Raw genomic sequence first — 18689 nt, forward strand, 5'->3', positions numbered from 1 at the left:
AAAAACACATGGCAAACCATTGTTCTGTAAAGGTTTCGATTACAGTAAGTAATATAATAACAATAATTGTTGATTCTTAAATGCAGCTTATTAAAATGCTAACATTTTGGGTCGTGGCTCTCTGTTCCGAGTGTAACCATTTCTAGATACATTATTCACAAATATACGCTACAATAGACTGTCCAATCAACCCCCTAATGATTTCTGCTTTTCCTTCACTGTCACTCCTCTCCCATTATTCACTTTATTTTCATGTGTGTGTGTGTGTGTGTGTGTGTGTGTGTGTGGCTTGTTTAATGCACTGCAGGTTGGCTCCTGCAGCAGGTCTGGCCAGATAAGAGCAGCACACAGCTTTCTGCTTAGAGAGAGAAAGAGAGCGAGAGACTCTTCACTCACATAAACCATTAAATTCTAATGATGGGGCCACCAGCATTTAAACTTGGATCCATAGCACCCCCTGTGGGTGATTAGATGAGTGGCAGCCACAGTGCTGGGGTGCTTTTTTTTTTATTTCTTTTTTTTTACTGGGTGTTCAGTTCAGTGTTTGTGATGCACAGCACTGCTGAATGAGCCACTCAGGGCAATTGTTTGGAGTTTATTAGTCAAAAGATGCAGCAACAACTGTTTTCTGTGACCAAAAAAAGTAGACAGAGGTCAGGGTCAGCGGGACAGACGGGGAAGAAAGCAAAAGAAGTGAAACCATGAAGTGGAAGCTAAAGAGGGAGAGACCTAAACTTTTAGTGACTTTCAAAAAAATGTAAAATGTGATTAAATCAGGGGTGAAATTCACATAAAGGTACAATTAATATATTGCTCTGGTGCATCGAACCTGTCTTGTGTCTTTCATACCTTATGTGGATGGCATTGACTGTGACCTTTGTTTTTAGATTTGTGGTTGTGATGAAAACCAGAATACAGGCATAAAGTAATTGGTATTATGAACTCCATGCAATCATCTATGACGTCACATCATGCATGGTATTTTACATCACACTGTTGAACTCACAGCTACACTCAGTCAACTGAAATACATTTGTGACTCACTCCATGTCCCCAGTTTGATGGCAACATACAACAACAAGCTGACATGAATTAAACATCTCTTTAAAAAGATAATCCAGGGTGTTTTCTTTAAGTTACAGTATGTACACCAGTGTGTGGACAGCCATTCAGTGAATGTCCACACACTGTGTTCAAAGCAGAGGCTGAGCTCTCATCAGGTCATAAACGTCAGCTTGTGTGACATGTGTGTTGTTTGAGTCCGAGGCTCCACTGACCATAAAATTTCAGTTTATCTTTCCCTCGTGTCAACAGGGGACGGCTGATTGTCCAAGACAGAGGAAGAGCGAGACAAAAAGTCCCATTTACATTAAATGAGTCAACATGTCAGTGTGAAAAGTACAAGCTGTTCCTTCTCCTCTTCTGTTGTTTTTTTGCCTCATCCTCCTCCTCCTCCTCCACTTCGACACACAAATAAGGGAACTATTTTTGTCAAGAGCAAGATGTCGCTCTCTCACACACTGAAGTTTAGAGTTAAGGCTGAGCTTAATACTTGACTTGCTGATTGAGGTTTGTTTAGACATGTACTCACGTGGTGAAGTGAAGTCCAAACTTTGTCCGTAGGTTTTAATTGAATGTGTTTGTTGCCTTTACTCTGTCCATACTCTTTACTCTGTGCACACAGTCACAAACTGTTTGCTTCTCCCTCATCATGAACACCTGTGAAAGGCTGGCATGCACCACCATACACCTCACACCCCCTGCTGCTCAGGAGGAGTATACCAGAAGAAAATACTAATTCATCTCTCACTGGCCAATTAATTACAGACAACTGTCCAACTGCTTGTTAATTCAAATATTTAATCAGCTAATCACAGGGCAACGCCTCAATGCATTCAGGCCTTCTCATCAGAATGGGGAAGAGAAAAATGATTTAATTAACTGGTGCTTGGTGCCAGAGGAGCTGGTTTGTGTATTTCAGGAACTGTTGATCTGCTGGGATTTTCACGCACAATCAGCTCTGGGGTTTACAGAGAATGATCCGGAAATATCCTAAAAGAAAACAGAAAAGAGAGAACAATCCAGTGAGCAGCAGCTCTCTGGGCGAATGATGCCAGAGGTCAGAGGAGAATGAACAGACTGGTTAGAAATGATAGAAAGGCAACAGTGACTCAAACAAGCCAAAAGCAACTCTGAACACACAGCACACCAAACCTATACGCAGGCAGAGGACCACACAGGTGCCACTTCTGCCACTTTATTAGGTGACCTGTGTACCTAATAAAGTGGCTGATTAGTGTACGAGTCCTCAACCTCACTGTCGCTTCCTCTCTGTCATCAATGAGACCCTAGCTGCTGCCAGACTCATTCCCTGCTCGGTGAGCGAAGGCCAGCCTGGTCAAGTTCCTGAAGTGGTGCTACAGTGAGCCATTTTTCTCTCTTTACCTAAAGTGTCTGAATGTATGGCCAACAAGTCTGAGCTGTGATCCAGCCCACACTTCCAGTGAAGATGAGGTCAAAGACTCTAACATGCTCCTTTCACCCACACAGCGGTTTGATGAAATGACCCTGAAACAAAACCCAAAAGCCTGCAGGCTTTCATTTGTTTGTCATACTTATATTATCTGCCATCACCTGCCATGACACACCACAGTGTAAAATCACTGCTGCCTTCACAGACGCGTATGGTGACTGACAGCACCGCCCTTTTCGACGCTGCACTTTTCTTCCCCCCTGACAAATCATCACAGGGTAATGTAATGTAGTGTAATGTAAAACCCTCGCGCTGAAAAGCGTCCTCCCTTTGATTATGTGTCACAGCTGACAAGAAGGAGGCATGTTTTGATATTTCCTTCTGTCTGTCTTTCACACTGCAAAGCAGCATGCTATGTTCATTTGACACTTAAAACTGGAAGCTGCTTTTGTGTTGCATCTGGTTTTGAGGAGTTTGATGATTTATTTTATCTAGTTTGTTTTTGATCCACTGGCAGAAAAGGCAAAGTAAATTTACATCTTTTCTTTTTTCTACCCATTATACACATCTGATGTGAATGTTCATAAGCAAATGATGTGTTTAAATGTTAGTAAATGTCAGTGAAAACAACTCAGGTAAACTCAAATTAGATGTCATACATTTCAATCTGTGCAAATATGTAATTAATATATACTATATTTATGCAGTAGAATCCTTCAGTTTAATGTGCAATACATTTTGTCAAACTTTGCTGCCACCTTGTGGATTGTAATCCTTATTACACAATAAAAGGTTATTTTTGGTGGCGCTCTTTGAACATCAGATGCATTGTGTGGTTATGTGATTAAAGACATGTGGACATCCAAATTATTTTGTCTTTAAAATGTCTCTGTGTTGCTTCAGTTTGGTGTCAGAGATAAGTGGACTTATCCTGCACTGAGTCCTGAACTCCATGAACCCCATCAAACACCACTGACATGACCTGGAAAGCAGGACCTCAGACCTCACAACCAAAGTGTTACCATGAAAAGTGTGGGAGCTAATCCCACACAGTACTGTTGTTGTCTTAGCAATGCTATAATGACTCTACAGTAGAATTATTCCTCTACACTTTATTGATATACATCCGGAAAACAGGGGGAAAATGTATGAAATAATTTACTCCTACAGGTTAGTATTGAGAGTGACCTACCCTTTCACTATGTAAGTTAAAACGTGGTAGTGCATTGTTAGAACAATATATTGCAATAACAATATGCAATAGATTATTATTCTTACAATATACGTATTATGTAAATATACATTAACAACTTGGTAGTATATAAAACCAACTTTCAGTCATTAAATAATCACAGAATTTAACAGACAAAAAAACAACAAGACGGTCAGGTCTAACTTTTCTTAATTTCTTCTTTAACTTCCTGCTTTTTATTTTATAGTGAGGAAACAAACACAGCAAGAAGACCCAGGTTCACGACCCGGTCAGAACAAGGCCCACCTGCATGGAGTCCAAAAACATGCAGATTCGAGATTAGGCAAATTGGACACTCTAAATTGACTGAGATGTGAGATTGGATGGTTGTTTGGCTGCCCTATGTCAGCTGGGATTTGCACCAGATAAAGTGGTAGAAGGTAGAAGATAGATGGATGTATGAATGAATGAATGAATGAATTAATTAATTAATTAATTAATTAATTAATGAAACAACTACAAATGTACACTTTAGCTACAGCGAAAACATGTATGAACAGCATTCTTGTTAAAAAAAAAGTGTCTCTCTTGTATATTTACAATGAAAACACTTTATTCATCATGTTGTATCATTTCGCTGAAAATATAACAGACCAGTAAAAAGGAAACAATACATTTTGAAATTCATATCGTATTTCATACACCTTCAGTTTGAATCAGCACAGACAATTGATCACAAGTCCTTTCTGTGGATCATGAGGAGAATGTCATCATTCATCATAACATCATAACTATTCAGTGATTACAGTAAATATAGGAACACAAAAACCCACAAGTCTATAGTAGTGTTGTGCCATGCTGGCATGGCGGGCAGTTAGAATAAAACTATTGAAGCGTCACTTATGCATGCACGGTATATTGTCGACATAACCTGGAGTAAAAGAGCAGTACAGGACATCAAAAGCACTGAGAGGGAAACAGAAGAATCATCTCTAAGACTGTGCAACTCTGCTCAATAACAAAGGCCTATGTTAAAAGCTTTGCATTACACATGATACACAGGTTATCCTTCAGTATGTGCTCCTAGGACATACAAAATAGTCAGCTAGTAGAAAGCGCATGACACATAGCATAACAGCTAAGTGATATATGAGCATTGTGATGCTAATTATAGTAATATAATAATACAGCAATAGGTGCAATCTTCCCCTCTCCACGTGTCTCTATTCACTGTGCGTTTCAGTGTCTTTTACATTTACATTAGTGTGATGACAGAGCTGTCGTACATGGCACTTCAGAATCACTAGTCAACAAATGAGCTCACGTCAACCATTCTGAATAAATAGAGAAAATAAATAAACGCCTCTCAGACTGATCACCGAGTTTAACCAATATCCTTTTCAAGTTCTCGCAAAGGAATGTGTGCTGTTTACAGGTACACATGGACACACACACACACACAAAGAAAAATAAGGTGGGGAAAAAAAGGTCTGTTGAATCCTCTTCATTTCCTCTCCCTCACACTGCACTTCACTCATTTGCTTCGCTCTCAAAAAGCTATTAATTCATCCAAACTCCCTGTGACAATGAGGAAAATGAAATCTGAAATTAATCTTAGTGTTTGTCTCCACTTGATGGTCAGAAAGCTCTCAGCTGTAATCCATCCTCTCTGCTTGTCTCCAGCATGTCTCCAAGACAAGAGCATCGTCTTACCAATTAGTAAGCAGGCTGCAGGCTGATCACTAAGGATAACTTTAGGATGGACATATTTGGACTGTACAGGGAAGTGTAATGACAAGCGTAGCTAAGTGAAAAACCTGCCTGATGATTGACAAAAGCTAGATTTTCCAGTAAGATAACTTCAAAAGACAGGAGGGTGCCATGCTCTTAAAAATACATTGTTAAAAACTCCGCAGATGGGCCACAGATTTCTAGACATGGTTATTACCCTGGGCCAACAAGACAGCAGCTTTTCCATTGTTTCTTTCTAAACACATGTTTTGTTGAGGTCAACTTTCACTGGAAGTGGCCCCGCCTCCTGGCTCTCCTCTGATTCTTTCATAGCGACAGCTATCACAGGAGTCAGGTGGTACGGGCTGACTTTGTGGGCATTGTCCAGAAACTCTTTGTCTCCGTTGATGCTCAGCTGGAAAGACACAAAGACAGAAGCTTTGGTAAAACATGCAGGACTTCACCATACAGTGTGTGGACGTTTACATTTTGAAAGCTGCTTCACTAAAACACTTTAGTTATAGTATGAGTTATATACAGTAGCACTATACTCTGACAGCTTTCAGTGACATTCAGGCTACATCCAAACTACTTTTTCAGACAAAAATGAATTGCGTGTATCAGAAGTGATCTGCATCCATACTGGTCAGGTATGTGTCACTGTAGGGAATCAGGGTCATGAATTTGTTTCAGAACAAGCAAATGGTAAAAAGTATGAGACAAGCAAAAAGAGGAATTTGAAACTGAAACTAAGTATTTAGATTTAAGATTTCAGGAAACAAATGTCGGTAATGTGTCATCATTGTCAAAGGTCTCTGTTTCTGTCCACAAAGACTAAAATGCTGCCCTCCTTTTAAATCACAATAGAGCCAGCACCATTTTCAATTGTCTCCATTTTTGGAGCTGTAAAACGCAGAGATAATGTGGCCAGCAGATGTATGTGGCATTTTAAATCACTTTTATACATTTAAGATGAAGTAGTGAGGATGTAGCCTCAGTGTGGGTGGTCTGGTAGTAAACCTCTAAAGAAATGTTCAGGTATTCCAAGAAATGAGCCACAAATCCACAACTCTGCACCTGAGTTTATCGTCTTTGTCAGCGAATAAATGCCCCCATCATCAAACATGTTCACGAGAGAGGGGAATACTGATGTCAGCTAAGGACAGGAAGTTAGCCATCGACAACAGCAGCTGCTACTGCATTAGACAATTTAAGGTCATAAACATCAATGTGAAAGTGGCAAACAGTCTTAAGTGAGTACATTGTAGGATAAACTGCGTGTGTGTCTTCATACTGTGTCTGCCTGTGGGTTCAGGAGTTTACGTCAACACACGTATAAGAATGATGATGCTGTTTAGGATTATTACTACATTAATAAGAATATACAGTAGCAACACACTAAAAACAGCTACATTGCACTACGATACACCAAAGACCTTTAACTTTAAGATTAGATTTTAACAATGTAACCGCAATCAATACAGGCTACATTATCAGGCTTTGACACAGCATGTCACTCAAATAACAGACTGGTCAGAAGTCTTTAAGAATCAGACTCCTCTACCAAATTGGGACATAAACATATCACAGAACGAGCACATGGATGTCGGACAGTGGACAGACCTCACACTGTTGTTAGTTGTGTGACACTGAACTGGTCTGAACACAATTTCACGAGCAGCATGGTGGTAAAGTGGTATAGAAAAATCTTCATATAAAACTTTGTGCTTCTCTTGTATATCTATATGCACGTGTGTTAATGAGAGCCTGAGCTCATCTGTGTACACACCTGTGTCTTAATGTGCTGCTCAGGTGCAGTGACGAGGCTGGCACAGCTGAGCCAAAGCATGACCATGATGGACAGGAAGAGACAGGCCGCTAGAATCCACCGCGGAAGACCTGAACGTCTGGAGGACAAAAACGTCATAACATGAAGCACAACTAACCTACATGGAAATGAATGCTTAAATCACATTTTATACATTTTTCCAGAACACAATTAATAAATTAAACTAAGGATTTTCAACCACTAACTATTTAAAATAGTGATTTAAATCCTTGACAAAATCAGATTAAAATATGTAATACTATGATATCTGTATAATGAATAGTCATCGGCCCAAACAATACTCAGTATCAGTATTGGTCCGATACTGGTCAAAATCACAGGATCGAATATCAGACAGATAAAAATCAGGGAAAATCGCAAATATCGCAGGCTTCTCTATGCACAGACTGTAAAAATGTAAATACAAATCAGTATTTCTTCTACACACAGTTGGAGAATGATGTCTTTGAAAAAGATGTGTTGTGAACAGTTTAATGGTTTAAAAGGTCTCAAATGACTGTATCAGACTGATATCATAAATGGCAGATACTCGCGTCTGAGATATAGGCGGTATTGGACATGAAAGGTGGTATTGTGTCATCCCAAATAATGAAGAGAACTAAATGCCCCCCTAAACTATTCAGTTCTTCACAAACCAGAGTCTCAGCTCACCTTGACATGCAGCCCAGGAAGTCGTGCTCAGCTGTGGGGTCGTCTGCGTGCTGGACAGGGTGCTTCCCTTTACCTCCCGCTTTAGATGCTCCCTTCTCGCCATGTCCCCTCACACCTGCCACACAACACATTAGATAAGGCAATAAAACTCTCTTGGACGTGGAGACATTGCAGCAACACACATGTAAGCCTACAGTGTGTAAATACAGTGGCATACTCACCGTGAGGTCTCTGGGTGTGGGAGTGGACCTGAGGCCAAGGTTTATCCTCCACGTTGGATCGAGGAGCCTGCAGCTCCGGCAGAGAGTACTCCACCTCCGGCTGACTCTGAGGAGAGGAGAAGAAGAGAAAATGCACTGAGCCACTGAGCACTGAGCAGCAGTTACACATTCACCAGCAGATGTGATAGTGAAGATATTGTCTCAAAGTAACACTTCAAAGTCACAACACAGAGGAGTTCCAACTACAAACAGTTGGCCAGGAGGCGAGAAGAAGGAAAATCCTTATTATATCCGGATCTGCTGGGTTTTGAGTGACAAATAGCAATGAAAACACAAACTCCTTGGTGGAGTTTCTTTTGTTTTATTCTTACCGATAAAAGGGCTGATAAATTTGGAGCTGATAATATGGCGTAAATAATGACTTTGTTTGTCTCTCAATGTGTTTCTCAAACACCTAAATCTGTTTGGAGAAACACATCAAACACACACACACACACACACACACTGCTGTCAGTATTTGTACAGTTGTGTGTTTCAAACAGTATGTGTGCAGTGTGTATGAGGCTCCCCTGGAGAACTCATTAAAAGAGGATTTTGGAGCCTCCCTCCACTACAACAGCAGCTGTAGTTGGTTGCAACAATACTATTGCTGGCCTCAGCACACACATGCACACACACACACAAAAACATAGAAAAGTACAGTATATCCCTCTGGATGTTGTGTCAACCTCGCAGTATTTATCGACGCAAACACTTAACCAGATCAATACACTTTGAAAGCTTTTGCTGTGTCGGACATTATAATGCAGGAGCAGCAAAAGTTTGTTTCAATTGTTCTCGTCGGTTTATTTATAAAAGAAAACGATTGATCTGTCCTCTGCTAAATGATCTCTATCACTCATCTGGAGGAACACAACACTGAAACATAAAGCATCTGCGTGTGAGACACTTTTCTTCTTTGTTGCTGAAAAGAGTCACTTCACAGCCAGGTTTATTAGCCCATAGCGAGCGATGTTTTCTGACAGAGGGCATCAAAACCAGATGTGTTTTCTTTACCAGTTTAAGGTCTGGGGAGACGCAAGGGTAGGTAGATGTGAGCGATGGTTCTCATTGGTTGCAGACTAAAGAGATCTAACCATCAGAATGAGCGGAGCCGGATCTGCATCTGTCATGCATTATGAGAGGGAGTGCAAGAGGTGCTCTGGTTTACAGAGACTCCGAGAGAATGAAAGAAGGGTTTGAGAGTTCAGAAACGTCTCAGCCATAAAGAGACACGGGGTTTAAGACAGAGGAGTGGTGGACACATCGAGATAGATTCTCCCTTTATGGTATTTTACTATTTTTAAAAGAGCCCAGCGGGTAGATAAATGAATGAAAACACGCATTGGAAAAAGACTGGTTGTGAGCATTTTCCCTTAATCTTGAACGACACAGTGAAGAAGAAACAGGAAATGCAGTGAGACAGGCAGCAAAAGCTCTGGAGTCAAACCAGGGAACTATGTTGGTCTGCACTTAAACCATTCAGCATTCAGGATGCCCCCATTTTGCCTGCTACGCTGGTTTTACTTTGATCATGTTAAATGCTTCTTACATACATGCATGTACCAAATATATATGTAATCACGTACATAAACCCAAATGTTTTGGTCTGTTTGAGAAGCATATGCTTCAAAAAAAGAAAAAAAAAGACACGTAATCATCACAGTCTTTGATTTTCTCTGTGATTTAAGTTTCATTGATGGATTTTACATTATTTTGTTATAGAATGTATACAGCAATATTTCATTCATCAAGTCATGATGTATGATTTACATTCGCCACACATGTTTGTGCCGTAAACTGAAGATTTATTAAATTGAACTAATGGAGCTGAAGATAAATGACATAAGAACAATTACATGTTCACTTAATATTCAGTAAACTAAAATGACTTGTCAGACTTTACATCCAGACTTACGTGTCGACACAGTGTGGACTTTCAAATAATAAATAATTGAGTTATTTGCATGATACCAGCGTTAGTCACAGTCATGTTTTCTACTCCATTCTTTAAGGTTCTGTCACGCAGACTGAGTGATGCAGTTGTCGAGAAGAAATTGAGCAGACGTTTTCAGTCTTTTGTATTCAGCCTAAGTTCAATTAGTTGTGCAGACGAGTTGGTTGTTACACAGGGAGCAGGACGTCTGTCATCGACTCACTTTTGTCCAAAACAGCCTCACACTCTTGTGTCATAGCTGGGCGACGAGGTAAAGTGTGTGTTGTACTTGAATTTCTTCACAGTGAAAAAATGGCCTTTATTTGGTATTCATGATTTAAAGGAGACTTTTTTTTATTCATCTAAATCTAAAGCCTTGGAAGCACTTGTTTTTGAATGAGGTGACATGAGGTCAGAAACATTCAGCCATGACTGCATAGATGTACAATATAGCATGTATATGTACAACAGTCAATCCGCTCACTGTGAATAATTAGAATTGGAGGCAATGTTGGCTTGTTTTTCTCTCTGCTGTCCCTCAACTGAGCCTTCCTGCTCTTTCAACCCTCTCAGCGTCGAGATGGTGGCGGTTTGCCAGTTGCCCACTAAACACAGGCCTGATGGTCTTCTCACAGCACTGTGGCGCTTGACTTCCTCTCGCTGCCTCAGCCTGCATGTCACTGCTGTAAAGAGCAAACATCCATCACCAAGTCTGAAAGTAATGTTGATCATTTAATGTACTCCGGCTGCTGCATGTCTATGTACTGTACCGCAGAGGGTGGACGCACACACACACACACACACAAACCAGTGTGTACTAAACTATCTTGTGTACATTTCAGTGTTTGTTTAACAGAGGACTTTCTGTTTGGGTTCTGAGTTCTGACACACTATCATTTCCAACTAAGCCCTTTAATTATGCAGCTAAACTTGCCATCAAAGTCATATAATTCAAATGGGAAAAAAATGGTGACAGAGCTGCAAAGAGGACAGAGGGTATTTAAAGGATATGGTTGGTTTGTTGGTTAGCAAATCTTATTATAGCTTTAATGTATAGGTGTCAGTGTAGTAATTTCAGGGATATCCTGCAAACAAACCCATTACACAGGGCTTCCCACAGGTGAGGGCCAGTCATGCGTGAGTTATTCCTTCAGAAGTGACTTCATTCGTTGGCACAGTCCACTCTCTGTTAAATCATGCAGTGTGTTTGTGTCCTGAGGCAGGTTCAACAGAGCGACGGCCTGCTGGTTATCAAATATGCATGGTGCTAAGGGCAGTGACATCATTTAGAGGGACATTTATAAACAATTAACATGGTGGAAAAAAACATATTTGCAGTGCTCGGAACTCACCGGCCTTTCTCTCTCTCTCACCCTGCCGTGTGCCCTTGTTCACTCAACTGTCACTGAAACAGTCTGTGAGATGATTGGGCAGAAAATCAAGCTCTCTGGCGCCACATAGCACAAGATGTGTTTGACACTCTGGACAAGAAGCTCAACCAATAATCAATACAGTTCTACTGGCTTGCTTTTAACCTCTGAGTTTAAAAAGTGAAAAAGGCTTTGTGAATATTAATGTTATGATTAAATGCCATCATGATTCAGTGGGCCATTTATATTGTGTTAAAAATGTAGATGATCACTGTTTTTGGTTTGATTTAGCAGAAAAGCTCTCTATCATCAGTGCAGATATTCATGGTGCTAGGATGATAGAAAAAGGCAATTCTTTACATTTTTAAATTAATTCTCATGGATGCAACACAAATATAAGAATTGTATACAAAAGTTAGTATATTACTGTTCTGTAGGAGCATTTTGTCTTTTTGGCACGAAGAGGTCTCACTTTTCTCCATGTATCTGTGAGCTGTCATTGCCGCCATATTTCTGCGCTGTATTTCCCAGACATCACTAAGCTGCTGCTATTTTTGGCAGTTCACGCTTTAGAGCAAAATTTTAAAAACAAAATGCTGCTGCTCCTGCACAAAAACACTTAACCCCATCAAATTTAAAGTGCTTACAGTACAGGGATTTGGCTAAACTCATTCAGGTTAAAGAAGTGTTGCAGAGTGAAGCGAAATGCAGAATAGAACTAAAAAGCAAGGGTCTCGCCACTCAAGTCGAACCTCCACCCCCAAAACCCTGGAAGTCGTGGTCTGTGGGTGAACTGGGATTTTTGGTGACACTTTTATTGACATTTTTCCATGACTTATTCTCTAACTTATAGGTCTCTACTTATAGGCAGGTCAGATATGCCTCACTCCCGAAGATTAAACAGGTTTTTGACCAGTGGGAATGTGTTTATTCTGCATTTACTGGGGGGGCTTGCGGATTCGGTCACACATTCATCTTCCAGCCAACTTGGAGGAGCACCCAATATTTCATATATCAGAATTTCCGATCACTTGAAAGATTAAGGAACCAAAGTAAAAGATACTGTATAGTGACCACTGTAACATTATCACTGAACTCCACTGTGTTGTTTGAGATTCATCTAGATTCCAACACAATTCATGCAGGGGTGAACAAAAACACCACATAACAGACCCACCACTGGGTTCAAAAATGCTGGGTATGCCCTTGTTTCTCATTACACATGGTTACAATGAATACGCGAAAAAACATTTAGCCTAGAACAGATTTGAGGTGACTCTGATTTGCCCTACATACACAGACACTTCATTTGGGCGTACCTGGAAAACCACAACCTTGCCATCATCAGCCTGCAGGTAGAACGTCCAGGTGGAGGAGATGAGGCTCTGAGCAGAGCTGACAATGTCATTGCACCAACTGGACACGGCCTCCATCACAGAGGGGGACTTTGGGCGGAGAGTCATGGCCTTCAGCTGCAGAACAGAGAGCAGGACAGTCTTTATGTGTGTCCTTCAGTCTTTGACTGCATATGTATACTTAGTAGTGATACAGTACTAGTAATCAGAAAGCTTCAAAACCTCTTTCAGCTGCATTTACTGTGTGTATGTGTGTGTTTACATGTACACATGCACGTTCTGCTTTTCCCTGCAGAGAGGTCTTTCTCACCTTCCTTCTCTTGATCTCAGGTTCAGAGGGTTGGCTGGCACAGCCGGTGCTGCAGGCCTCCTGCTCCAGGAGCTTAATGTACGCCTCCTGGCAGGCTGAAAAGATAAAAGAAGACGCGGGTTAGTAAAAAAAAATGATAGCAGCGGAGAGGGAGTTTAGACAGACAGAGTACAGACGGATGTGAGAAAAAGACCAATTACACACTATGAGGGTGATCATGGGGCACCACAGTGAAGAAGGTGTTTATCTGGGAAGAAAAATAAAGATGCTAGCAGGACGTATCTGTCGGCCCCTGTGGCGATGATTCAACCCACACTGCTGTTACTGAAACGGAGGGGGTAACACAGCATCTGCTGTCTGGGCAGCAAATCACGTCATTGATTTCCAATACAGCAGTTCAAACAGGGCCAGCAGCCTCAAAGACTCAGACAATATCCACTGAGGTTTGAGGAAAAGACCTGTTGTGCCAAGCATTTTGATGATGAACAGACCACAGTCTCCACTAAACTGAAGGTGCACACGACACTTGGTTAATATAGATTTTTTTTAAAGGATTTAGTCCTGTCATTCATTAGTACGTAAGTGTCAACAGCTGTTTTTAAGCCTCAAGTTAAATTTTTAAGCAGCCATGATAATTTAAAGCAATCATATTTTGACAAATAACAGAGCCTGAATGAGGGCTTGTCCACTGTCCGTCCACCTGCACCTTTGGGGCCAAACTAGCTGTGAATTAGGGCTGAATGATTTTGGAATTGCAATTAGTTTTGACTGATATTGCGCAATATCAGAGAGAATGGTCATTTTCACACACACATTTAAAATGATTACTATGTGATATTTGTGCAGATCGGTGAGAAACGTTTTCTTCAGTCTGTAGAATAAGATCAAGACAATATTTTATCTAAATTTTATTTTGACACACATTTTGACTTTAAGAAATATTGCTCCTCCTGCGATTTGAAAATTGCAGTAGGCCGTATTGCCCACACCCAGTACTGTACATGCTGTATGCTCTATTTTACTCATCATTTACAAAATGGGCATCATGATGGAAACTTCTCAGGTAAATGTTTACTGAATCAAATGAGGAAAAAAAGTCATGTCATTTACACATAAAAACTATTACATACGGTCTATGATTTATTCAAATACTATATTGATTGCAGTCCCAGCAGCTTCAACCATCAGACTCATTCTAACAGTCAAACCCACAGGATGCCTGGACTGACTCACCTCCCTGACACTCCTCCCTGCTGGTGTTGAAGCCCGCGTTACCATTGACGAACTGGCAGATGGAGTAGAGGCGACATCCACGGTGACAGGCATTCATTACGGAGTCCTACAAGCCAAACACAGAGAGAGAGATGAGGATGATGAGGATGGTGATGATGGGGGTGCGGGTGCAAAATTAGAGATGCCTCCTGTATTCTTGGATAAACTCCAGATAACCTTGATAGGAAATGTGACAATGATGGGACATGGCATCTCTTAATGACATGGTGCAGCTGCTTCATCGCAGCCTGTCATAAACACTTTGATGAGAAGCCTTCAGTCATCGTTTAGGAAAAACCAGTGATAATAAGCCCGTTGTTTAACAACAGGGAAACGAGGTGGTGATGTTGAAGGAGGGGGATGCGCACAATGTGCCTTCTCCTCACGCAAATTGAGGAAACAGCGCCCCCTGATGACCTCTCTGAGAACAAGAGAGACAAAGAGATTCCCTGACCAGGGATGTTTTTTTAAAGCACTGTGCCTGACATAATCTTCATTGCGTTTGTTCACAGACAGCAGAAGTTTGAGGGTTTTTTAAAAAAAAAAATCTCAAACCACAACAATGCATCATATAAAATTGCATATTCGACATCTGTGCAGCTGTAACTCGGTCTGCACAACAACCAGGTGACGCTTTGCAGCTCTACCTCTGCTGCCCTGCGGGATGTCTGAACCACACCTGAAGGCAGCAACAGAGGAGGAGGAGGAGGAGGAGGAAGATGGTGAGGAGGATGAAGTGGCTAAACATCCGACATTCACAACAAATGCAAAGCCATCATCCACCGCCCTGCTGCTGCTGCGGAGGAGGATGCTGAACAACACTGTCAATAACGCGTCGTTGTTTCACAGCGGCCTCACTCATTCTCACTCATCAACACTCAGATTCTGCTGAAATATACGTGCATTCAACTCTTGAAAGCGCGTAAAGGTTGATACATATTTGGCGCAGTTGGTGAGCGTGAGTGCAGAACACATCTTGGATGAGTCTTTGAGGAGCAGGGGAGGAAAAAAAAGAGCTGCATCAAAATGTTCGGCCTAATTGAGAACGAGCTGAGGCAGCGAGGAGGAGACGCAGCGGAAAATCTGGAGCCAGCATCGCACCTGCCGTTACTGCGAAGCCTTTATCTTTAATCCAACATTTCTATAGTAAAGTGGCGGCTTTTCCACGCTGACTGAGAGTCTGTCTTATATTGTGGGACAGAAGACGCAGCTCTGCGCTCACAGCTGATAATGCGCCTTCTGCTGCAGAGGCAGCCTACAGTGCACACGAGGAACAACTTACTTTAGCGGGGCTCTTGTTCTTGATGGTGAGCTGACATTGCTTCTTGCAGTAGCTGATGTCGCCCAGCTGGTTGTCAAAAAGATCAGAGGACGCCGCCGCGAGACCAGCGAGGAGCACCGAGAGCAGGGCCGAGAAAGCGCACATCCTGCCGCCGAGCCGGAGCATCTGAAGCCCGGGAGAGAAGCAACGAGGTGGAGGAGGAGGAAGAGGACGAGGAGAAGGAGGAGAAGGAGGAGGAGGAGGAGCGGAGAGTCAGTCCCTTTGTGGCGGCGCTGCTGCTGCTGCTGCTGGTGATGGTGGTGATGCGGATTATGATGATGATGCTGCTGCTGTTGCTGCCTCGAGCCGCGGTCCTGTCTGCTCCGCTGGTCTCATCTGCTCATGGCGTCACACCCGTCATCATCGTCACCCGCTACCCCCACCCCCCAGCACACACACACACACACACACACACACACAGCTATCCTTATTTACTTTGAATTGACTTAATTTGTACAGCATAATCACTTATTATGGTCCTAATGAGGCAATAAACACACACACACACACACACACAGGTGTGTGTTGCAGCTATTGTTGGGATGACCCTGCAATGACGTATTGACTTCCATTTATTTGCACAAACCAAACACTTCCTTCCTCACTAGCACCTTTGGTCCCGATGAGGGCTCCTGGTCCTGAAAAGTCCTTAATCTAACCTTACCCATAACCAAATTCTAACCCTAACTCTTAATCTAATCTAACCTTACCTTTAACCTAACCCTAACCCTAAAACCATGTGAGGAGTTTTGAGGATTAAACCACAATCACTGTCACAGTATCCGGTGTTGAAGAAGATGCTGCTGTTATATGTGGACCACGACACCAGGGTTCATCAGTTTTATCACAGATATGAAAACAACAACAACAAGTAGCCTTAACTCAGAACCATGTCAGGGGAAGTGTGAGAGGCAGGAAGGGGAACAACTCAAACAGTGGTTTGTACAGATAAATAAATAAATATTATCAGGTACTCAATAGTATTTCAATTCAGGGGGGCGTGAAAAAAAGTCGGTCCTCTGGGGGGGTATGACAGAAAATAACTGAGAACATCTGATTTAAGGGAACTTCTGGAGGAGGTTACAACAGAAATAATTAAACGAAAGAAATGGTCCAATGGTAATAAATAATCACTACTAATATTATTTGGAAATAATAACACACAAATAAACATCCAAATAGATGGGGTTAATATCGAAAGAGTGAAGGAAGCTGCATTTCTATAGGACCATTTTTGACTGAAAACTGAGCAGGAATTTTTGACACTCCAAAAAGTCAAAAAGTATTGCAATAATAAACAAAGCCAAACAGTTTCTACATTACAGTTCACCTCACAATTCTCTACTAGTTTCACCCTTTGTAAGCCATGGTGCTGAGATGTGGGGGCACACATACACATGTACAAAAGTACAGCAAATTCATTATTTATCTTCCAAAAAAGAGCAATAACAAATATCCACAAGGCTGATTACCTGGATCAATTAGACACATAATTACTACAGTCCAAATAACCTCAAAATATTAATAAAATAGTCACTGTAAGAGAAGGGACTTAAAGTTTTAGGGGTTCATTCAATTTTAAACACAGAAAGAATGTGCACTACAATGACAATTTTGGAATAATTTGTATTTGTATTTGTGTCGTTTACACTTTAAATGAGGGGCTAAAAGGACGTCCAAACATGAGGCACTATAGATCTATAGAGATAAGGTAGAGTAGCAGGTGTAAAACTATAACTGGGTGTTTACTGTGTATTTATGGAATATGTTATTTGTTTACTGCGTATTTATGTAATCTTATTTGATGTTGTCTTCTTTGGTTTATGTTCTTAGTAGTTTTGGTTTAGGACAATGTGTGACGCATGTTACTGGTGCTGAGAAAAAATGTTGATAGAATGTCTATTTAACGTTAAAGATAAATCAGTGATTGACTGTATGTATCAAGTGCACAACTGGTGCTTTTATGGCTAACTATCCAGGATTATTTCCTGCCCCACACTTTTGACCATTTAACATAAAAGAAATAAGTCACTAATTAAGTAAGTATCTGTAACTATGGCTGCAGCTCTTTTTTGTTTGTTTTTTTGCAAGTTCTTCCACAGTCTGTTGATCTGTATGACCCTCACTCCTCAAACTGCACTTCAAAAAAATGTCTATCAGGAAAAAAAAAGTCTGAAAATGTCCTTCAGCTGCTTCACCCAGTTGTGGTTAGTTTCCCTGTTCTTTGTTGTAGCTGCATCGTCTTTCCTTTGCTGTAGTTTCCATCATTTTTTTCCCTCAAAATCTTTTCAAAAATCTATATAATTTGCAACTGACATGAACTTCTCCCACAACAAGAGGGAGACGGCGCCCTGCGTTTGACAGGTTGATTGACATCAGTCTAGCAGCACTGCTTTTTACAGTAATTACATCAGATGCATACATTTACTTTTAGAAAAGCATGAGTCTAGATTATAACCGATTAAAATGCGGGACATTGTCTCAATATGTGGGACAAGGGAAGCAGATTCTGACATTCAGACAAAGCGTCAGTACAAATACTTTGTTACTGTACAAAATCCATGTATCTCTACTTTACTTTGTCATGTGTATTTCTAGCAACTTTGACTTTTACTCCACTACATTTCCTCTAACTGCAGTAACTTTGGTATTATGGTCTGTATTTATATAAAGCTTTTCTAGTCTTGATGAGCTGCTTTACACTATAGTTTTGCCATCCACCCATCTCCCATACCCATTCACACACTGCAACATGGGGTTAAGTGTCTTGCTCAAGGACACATATGGACCAGCAGAGCCAGGAATTAAACCCACAACCTTCCAGTCGAAAGACCACTCGCCCTACCATGAGCTACCATGGCTCAATCCTCAATTTTTAATACTTTTACTTCTAAAACTTAAGTACATGTTATATTAGAAAATGAATTTTGATACTGAAGTTAAGTAAATGTCATATACTTTAAGACCTT

General features: G+C 41.1%; 1 protein-coding gene across 1 annotated transcript; it reads right to left on the reverse strand.

The window, feature by feature from the left end:
* Window positions 1-4253: 4253 nt before the first annotated feature.
* tmem59l (transmembrane protein 59-like) lies at window positions 4254-16045 on the reverse strand. The gene is made up of 8 exons (XM_058639394.1): window positions 15682-16045; window positions 14361-14466; window positions 13128-13222; window positions 12782-12934; window positions 8118-8223; window positions 7897-8011; window positions 7186-7303; window positions 4254-5811 (listed from the first exon to the last, which is right to left on the reverse strand). Exons 1-8 carry the CDS (start codon window positions 15844-15846, stop codon window positions 5653-5655), a joined length of 1017 nt encoding a protein of 338 aa, XP_058495377.1. The 5' UTR covers window positions 15847-16045; the 3' UTR covers window positions 4254-5652.
* Between the last annotated feature and the right edge of the window lie 2644 nt (window positions 16046-18689).

This window comes from Solea solea, chromosome 9 (assembly GCF_958295425.1).
Source record: "Solea solea chromosome 9, fSolSol10.1, whole genome shotgun sequence".
NCBI lineage: Eukaryota > Metazoa > Chordata > Actinopteri > Pleuronectiformes > Soleidae > Solea > Solea solea.

What these genes read in the sequence shown, in the direction of transcription:
- tmem59l (XM_058639394.1), bottom strand. Translation starts at nt 15,846, where the DNA reads ATGCTCCGGCTCGGCGGCAGGATGTGCGCTTTCTCGGCCCTGCTCTCG. An exon ending in AGAACAAGAGCCCCGCTAAA is followed by an intron (nt 14,467 to 15,681) that starts GTAAGTTGTTCC and finishes TTTGGCTTGTAG; the next exon opens with GACTCCGTAATGAATGCCTG. An exon ending in CCACACCCAGAGACCTCACG is followed by an intron (nt 8,012 to 8,117) that starts GTGAGTATGCCA and finishes GTTGTGTGGCAG; the next exon opens with GTGTGAGGGGACATGGCGAG.